This window comes from Diaphorina citri, unplaced genomic scaffold (assembly GCF_000475195.1).
Source record: "Diaphorina citri unplaced genomic scaffold, Diaci psyllid genome assembly version 1.1 scaffold217, whole genome shotgun sequence".
Classification (NCBI taxonomy): domain Eukaryota; kingdom Metazoa; phylum Arthropoda; class Insecta; order Hemiptera; family Psyllidae; genus Diaphorina; species Diaphorina citri.
The window spans coordinates 79,717-88,120 of NW_007377654.1; the positions used below are offsets into that span (position 1 = coordinate 79,717).

The 8,404-nt window shown below is 36.5% G+C and overlaps 1 protein-coding gene across 1 annotated transcript; it reads left to right on the forward strand.

Moving 5' to 3' along the window:
• The first annotated feature begins 2,598 nt into the window (after positions 1 to 2,598).
• Positions 2,599 to 7,811, forward strand: LOC103506131. Its single transcript, XM_026821270.1, has 4 exons — positions 2,599 to 2,632; positions 5,414 to 5,619; positions 7,175 to 7,317; positions 7,787 to 7,811. Exons 1-4 carry the CDS (start codon positions 2,599 to 2,601, stop codon positions 7,809 to 7,811), a joined length of 408 nt encoding a protein of 135 aa, XP_026677071.1.
• Positions 7,812 to 8,404: the final 593 nt, after the last annotated feature.

Sequence of the window (8,404 nt, forward strand, 5' to 3'; positions counted from 1 at the left end):
TAGGTGGATAATTATTTTGTCGGTGAAAGAAAATGAGCAATATCACACAATATCAAGATCAAGACAATCATAAAAGTAATACCTAATAATTTATTATTCTCTGTAAATCAACTCACCCAAATTTATATCTAAATTGTGGAGATAGTTGAAGGACAAAGTGATACCTTACTAAGAAGATGTTCCTATAATCATTTCTGTATGAAATTAATTTTCGGTACTGACAATGACCTTACTGAAAACACTCAAGTTCAAGATATACGTCATTGTATAACCCCAGTACCAGTACAAATTAACGAGAAACTTCTTGCGTTGAGTTTCGAGAGAAGTTGAAGAAAACTTATGGCGAACACAGAAATAATAGTGGAAATTAGACATAATGAAAACCCCAAGCCAAGCACTTTCTTGTGAGGAAAATATCAAAAGTTTAATTATACCCCCAGCTTGCTGCAGGCTCAATTCTTGCGATAATATTATTTGTTCTTGGGTGTATAAGATAAATAAAACATACATACTAAGTTTATGGAAAGGAAAACAAAGACCTAAGATTATACAGAGCAAGTCGCATCATTGCTTATTTATAATTATTATCCTTGTATTCCTTGTACTTGAACTTTACTCTCTCAAGTTCAATGTACGGGCATAGGTTTTTGGCCTCAGATAATCCTTCAACTGCCGACATTTTTCAAAAATACTATGATTCCTATTTCAATTCACACAACAGACACAGTTGGCAAGTGGGCAGGAACTCAGATACCTCAATGTAGCAAAATAATAAATTTTGCGTTTCGATGTTGCTAGATTTATGGACTAGCGTTTCTTGGAGGTGTGGGCCCCCCATTTGTATTCCTCATTGCGGCTAGCATTATCAATGATAATATTTGTAGATATTATCTACAAAGTGCCTTTCTACAGACATTTAAAATCAAGTAAGAGTTGTGCAAATGTCAACCTTCCATCCTCGTTTTGTTCGTGACACATGAGGTTCAAATGTTTTCTAAAGTTCGTCTTGCTGCCTCTCCGTCAAGATATTAAATTAATTTCCAAAGAGGAAATAGGTATCATTTTCTTGCTAGGGACATCGTCGCAAAATGTAGGAGCAGTGAACAAAAGAAAAAGATATTTCCCAGGAAGAGATTGTGAGGAGTAATAGATAGGATGATTGGGAATGGAGGAGAGGAGATGGAGTTGACATGGTTTACAGGAAGTGGTGGACTGAATTTGTTAAGAACAGAATAATGACTGAGGATTTAATGAAAATGGTTTCTGTAACTAATACTGCAGGTATTTTGCTCGTATAAATCTTACATATTCTTGAGAGTTCATTGCAACATTGCATTAATTAGACTTTTACTTTACTATTGACACTACTTGTTGCTACCTGTATATTGAAAGCCCAGAAGAGATTCGAATAGTCTACTACCTAACCTCTTCTGGGCTTTCAACATAGCAACGAGTGTCCATGATAAAGTAAGTATAATTATTGCTCATATTGTATACCCAATTCTGGTTTAAATTTCAAGTTCTTTTCACTTACTTAGAACCCTTATATCGAATGATTCATTTTCTTTAATACCTTGAATTGATCGGAGAACACCCCTCTGGAACACCTTACAATTTTCTTGTAAAACCACAGAATAATTTTTCCCCTCGAAGTTAATTAAGTATTAAAGCACAATAAGCATGAATCTTTTCATTATCTTTTTTCGAATAGTAATAATAATTTCCTGAATTCAAATTTAATGTCTTAGATTGCTTTCTCATTTCTTGTGAACAGAATCTTAGCTTTCCCAAGAGAAGTTTGTAAAGAAAATGGCAGTGAACGTTTTTATGATTATTTACCTACATTACTTATGTAGAATTGTAAAATAAGTTACATACGTACAGTATGGGTTTCTATTACATATGTAAAATAAATAATTATGTACCCACACGGAATGAATGTTGTTTACAAAACAAAGAGTAATAACACCATACTTGGAACCCTCCCAACAGTACTTAATATTAGGTTGTATTATAGCTGTCTACATTAATAGATACCCATACTAATAGCTATAACTTAACTAAGTAATACATTATACATATAAATTTGCTTTAAAATCACACAAAAGTTACATACGCTAATCTTTTCGTAAATTAATTTCCACAGATCCTTATCTACTTAGTGACATAAGTATAGGAGGAAGCAATGAGCAGTTCTTTGCTCAGTGAAGTCACATTATCTTCCTAGTTATTAGTTACATAATTTGATATAAAAAGTAATTTTATTCTTTTCATTGATTATCTTCATTTTGAATTTCTTTTGTGCACTCTGTTCATCCCCGCTTCTTTTCTTCTTTCTTTTGAATTTACATCAGCAGTTTAATTTCCTTCTTCTTGGACTCTGTTATAATGAGAGCGTATTCTACATATTTCCAAGTTTTTATCCAGATATGCCATCATTGTTTTGGGAATTTCTTGGTTTACCATTACAGTCTTTCGGTGTCATGTTGTTTATGAATAATAATAATTGTAGATTGTAAATTGCTTTAGGAATATCAATAAATATAACACCTAAGATACTTTTAAACAAATTGTGACCCTGGTGAAACAGTAGACAAAATGAATTATGAAGAAAAGGATTACTCTCTGACCCGTGAGTGCCTGCGATAGCACGGATACCAGAGCCCAAGCATCTTGCGGTTAATCCTTTATAAAATTTTGTCAAGTAGCAATCATAAAATTGTCAACTGAAGCGTGAAAGCCAAAGGACTTTGAGTTGAGTAATATTAATATCCTGTCTCCCATTTTTTTTTTTTTTTTCCTCTCCACTTTTTCACAAGTACTCCGAAAAGTTAATTGAAATTTTCTTCTGATAAACCTTTATCTTGTTCAAACTAGGATCCTCGGTTCAAAGTAGCTCAAATGAAATTACTTTCCATAATCTGGATTTGAAAATTATTCAAGCGAAAGAGGGAGGAAAAAAACATACATTAAATGGCCGGAGGCATACGTTTTAAATGTAAAAAATTGTTAGGGATGATTTTGAATTTTTTTTGGGTAAATTTTCGTAGTTTAAAAAACTCTTTTGTGTGTGTTTTTCAACAAATTATTTAATGTTTTTATCTGCATGAAAGTTTTATGTAAATAGGACATTAATTTTCAAGTCTGGCGTATTTTATGAAACAGAACTTTGGGAAGAACATATGTTGTCCATGTTATAAGTTTTAATGTGTTAGAAAATTCCTTCTTTTTTGTGTCCTTTTTTCAGAAAGAAAAAAAAGAATATGAACTTTTTGTGTTGGGACTTTAGAGCTTAGATAGGTACCTTCAGGGCATTAGTGAGAAATTTTAGCAAAATTTGTGATAATGTTCTCACAGGACTATGATGGTCTGCTGTTAGAAACCTTTCCCTGTGCAACGGAGCATGCCAGCATGTCGACCACACATCAGCCCCAATCTGAAAACTCTGGGAACAACATTAAATCCTTTTGAATTTAAATTTTACATTCAGATTTCATCAAAATTTCAAAATTCTACCCCCTCCCCTTGTTCCTGTTAAAAAGACTTGGTCTCAATAGAATAAAGTTAATCTCATAATACCGCTCCCATAATCCCAACTTTTGGGATCATCTTTGACTTTGGGCCAATACGAAAGTCCCTTGACCCCATCCAATAGCAATAGAGGCATTGTTATTAAGCATTCCCCGTTTTATTTTTAGTAAGTTACAAAGACAACCGGGAGTTGGTCTCATAGTTAATATATATTTGGCCTAATTTCTCTGTGGAAAAAATTCAAAGGGGAAAAATAGAAATATATTATTTTTCTTTTTAACATAATAAAAATAACATCAGCTGGTTTGGGAGGCGAGAGATGGAGGGGAACAAAATCAATTCCACTTCAGAAGCTCCCTCTTCCTACCCTTTACTGGATGAGGGATGAGGAGTTTCTTCGCCTTCTGCTCCTCCTCCTCCTGTCCGTCCTCTTCCTACATCATTCCTTTACGAAAGATAGACAAGTATTTCAACCTTACAGCATTCTTTTACCATTAGAATCACGCTTCGGAATTTCCGTATCTCATTGCATGAATTTCTCTCCGAGTGCTGTGGAAATTCTTCGTGTTTCAACTGGATAAACGGGGGATACTTCTCTCTCCCAACTGTGTTTCACAATAAATATCTTTATATTACATGAAAGAAAATGGGTTAAATGCGGTCAAAATAAACCGTATTGGATTCATAGTATTCATATTCATACCTATTCCAATAACATATTATGAAAGAAATTTGCACCGACTTTTATTTTTATTTTTTAATTATTAATATTAATTTCTTGTTTTCTTGACCTCAATAAAACCTTTGAGCGGTCGTCTTACCTCAAGGAAACCTTTTCCCATTCCAAAATTCGTTTTCCATGGAATGAGGCAATTTTCTCGATTCATTATGTTAACCACCGGATGGCATTAATCGACCCATGATTAATACCAATTGCTATGGTTATTTCCATTCATTTCTTCCGAGTCAGAAGTCCCGACAGCTTACATGCTTTCCCATCTCTCCTCCCTTATCTAGGATGTCTTTCTGTTTCATGTCATGAGAAAATTAAAAAAAAGGCAAAAAAAAAAAAGATAGAAGAAAACTAGAAATAATGAAAATAAATGCGAGCACAAAAAGAGAAGATGAAAATTACTAGCACACAAAAACCCGAGCTGAAATGAAACAGTACAAAGGCCTCGTGAATTCGTTTCTTTTGTCCGATGTACCATTCGAAAGAGCAGCCCCCAAGAAATTAATTACTACGTCCTCATTGTGTGCTTAGAGAATATATTGCGGATTGCTCTGGGGCTCATGAGGCCGAGCACGTCTTTGTGCAAAACCATCCTTGGAATGCTCATTATACTCACAAGCATCAAAGGACAAAGACTACAGGGTGCCTCGTTGCTACATGTGATGATTAGATTTAATATGAAGCTGTTGAAAAGTATTGAAATTTGAAAATCTTGTGGTTGAAGGATTATAGTTTGTAATTCTCCCCTACAATGGCCGCCCTATTTGTTTTAGGAAATTTGTGTGCAGTCTATTACCTCTGATTCATTGTACAGAGCCCCTAAATAGTAATCATTGTGTGAAGTGGTAGATCTCCTGTTTTACGAGTATGTTGGAGATTTAGCTAACTCCCTCGATGATGATTGAGGTAACCTGTTAATGCTCACGACCATTCTTAGGATCATTGCAACAGTTGTTCAATGGCAGCAAAAGTTAGTATACCAGAATTTATACTGTTAACTGACTGTAGAAAACCTGCTATGATAAATAATCTGACAAAATCTTTCACTGAAAATCTGTTATTCAGTACTAATTAATAGTCATAATTACTGTTTGTACTCATCAGCACTATTCAACAACTCACCATAACTAATCCATCTCTTTGTTTCAGACGTGACGTGTTTACGGGGTGTTCACATCCGCATCCCCACGTCGGTTATACCGGGTCAAACTGTCACCATGATCTGCAGCTACGACTTGGAAGGAGATCCCCTCTATACGGTCAAGTGGTACAAGGGACGGAGTGAATTCTTCCGCTATGTCCCTAAGGAGCTGCCACATACCCGCGTGTTTCCCTATCCAGGCATCAATGTTGACGTGAGTATATATTATAGTTTTTAATCGTTTTTCTTCAATTTCATGATACAAGTTCTTTTTGATACAAGTTAGGTATAGGTTTAAATTGAAATGAGGGTCTTTTCTGACGATTCCTGTGTTCCGAGTCCAGTATGTAGGACTATTGCACCCCTGCATCAGGGTTAAATAAACCTTGCTTTATAGTGATGTAGTGAAGAGGTATCAACTCCTCAAAACACCCCTAAACGGTTCCGTTTTCATCTGTATTTCTTGATAACCTGATGATGCATTCTCACAGTGAACTTGCCACTGGCATCTGGCATAGACGAGACACTGGAGGATAAATATGAGGATGCAGAAAGAAAGAAAAGTCCCCATGGGAACCGAAGACATCTGAATATCCAATTTGATGGAATAATTATTTTCCAAAAAAGTGGAACAATATTCTGTTACAATAAACGGAACAATTTTCTCCATCTTGTTTTTTGTTTAATGAAAATTTTCGAATTTGCGGTTGTTGTTGTTGGGAGCAACATTGCTCTGGGACTCAGAACTCGTGAAAAAATATTGCTTTTTCTGATGTTTCTTATTTTAAATACAACATATCAGACTTCAGGGTAAGCTTTGGTCCTGGGGGGAAATAAAAATGGGATAAAATATCCAGTATCAGATCAGGTGACGTGGATCTATCAGGCCTTGAGACCATCTTACATCCATGTTTTTATCCACTGTTTGAATATCCATTATCCAATCCAATGTTCTAAGCTTTTTCAGTTTTTCTCCGGAATGGAATATAATTTTGAGCAATGGATGCACCAATTATCCACAGACTGCAGCTATTGAGTTTCTACTTCCTAAAAGACCGGAATTTAGTAACGATGATTGAAAGTCCATGAAGGAAAGAAACAACGAATGAAGAAAGAAAGGAAAGATAAAACGCATTATTATAAATTTAAATAATGTGTAGGTATAAAAGCGCTTTTGTTTTGACAGAGGGAACTGTTACTGCTAAGGTCTTATCGTCCCGAAATCGAAGAGAGAAGGAAGACAGGGTAGGGGAAAGCCAGCCGTTTCGAGAACGAACATTATCCCTTCAGGATAAAATCCGCCCCTGGTGGAAGTCGAAACCGCTGCCTAACGCTTAGATGGCAGATATTCTATCCACCGAGAGTTAACTTAGGCTGGCCGATGTTCAAGTTTGGTTTTCTTCAGAGTGCACGTGACATCTCCACTAATAATCATTGCACATTGCATAACTAAGAGGTTATACGGCGTTCACACAAATCCTCAACGTATTTTGGATCCGCCCTGGGCAGGAATCAAACCTGCGACCTAACGCTTACAAAGTAGGTGTGCTACCCTCCAAGCTAACTGGGCTGGCTCATAACAGCGCATTTTGTTGAGCGATAATATCTAGGACCTCTAGGAGGTGAATGAAGTTGACTAATCGCTACTCGGACTATTTGGCAGTCTTCTTTGAACAATTCAAGAGCTATTTGAAGTCCTGGAAAAAAATCTATAACTGATAGCCCAGACGTGAATTTTTTCTAAGCCTGTCTCTTGTTTTTTCCAACAGGTGAGTCAGTCCAATTCGAATCAAGTGGTTCTCAGAGATGTACAGATGGACATTGCAGGCAAATACCGATGTGAAGTATCAGCTGATGCCCCAAGCTTTCACACAGACATGGTTTCCAGCTATATGCATGTGGTCCAATGTAAGTCAGACTTTCTTCTTATTATCTCCTGTAGCTATGACTTTCCTTTTCTCCTTTTAAGAAAAAATGCTTGATTGCTTATTTTTGCTAGTAAAAATTCACAAAAACTGCGAACAACACCACATGGTATCAAATAGTTTCACATCTTTTTACAAGACAAAAAACTTTCATTGTTTTTGTGTTTTTATAACTTTTTTTTTTTTTTTTTTTTTTTTTAAGAAAAAAAAAATTCATACCTGGAATATAGCCTTGACGGTGGGTGGTAGGTTGGCAACCAGAGCCTCTTCCCTGTGTCGTATACACTCTTTACATTCAGGATCAAATTCATCCTATCCTTGTAGTATAAACAAGATAATTCTATTCTATTCAGATTCTATTCTATTCTATTCTTACCTGGAATATAGCCTTGACGGTGGGTGGTAGGTTGGCAACCAGAGCCTCTTCCCTGTGTCGTATACACTCTTTACATTCAGGATCAAATTCATCCTATCCTTGTAGTATAAACAAGATAATTCTATTCTATTCTACTATCAGTTTGGATTGGACGGCCACACATTTGGTGCAGTTGATCAGGTTGTTCTTCGAGAGGAAGCGAAGGGCGTCGTCAAAGCCTTGCTGACACATTTGAGAGAGGATCTGATGGAGGGGAAACAAAGGAGGGAATTGAATACAGGGCACGGGTTTCCCAGTAGATCTCCCCATTCGCTATTCTATTCTTACCTGGAATATGGCCTTGACGGGCGGGTGGTACGGTTGGCAACCAGGAGCCTTTCTTCCGCCTGTGTCGTATACACTCTTTAGCATTCAGGATCATATGTCTCCGGTGCTGGGCTTCTTGTAGTATAAACCAAGGATAATTTCTTCTTTCTATTCTATTCCTTAGCCTGCGAATATAGCCTTGGACGGTGGGTGCGTAGGTTGGCCAACCAGGAGCTCTCCCTGTGTGTTACGACTCTTTCCATTCAGCGATCATAGTTCATTCCTCCAGCTCTGTGAGTATAACAATGATATTATTGCTATTCATATTCTTACCTGAATATAGCACTTGACGGTGGGTGGTTAGGGTGGGCAACCGACGCCCCCGTCTTCCC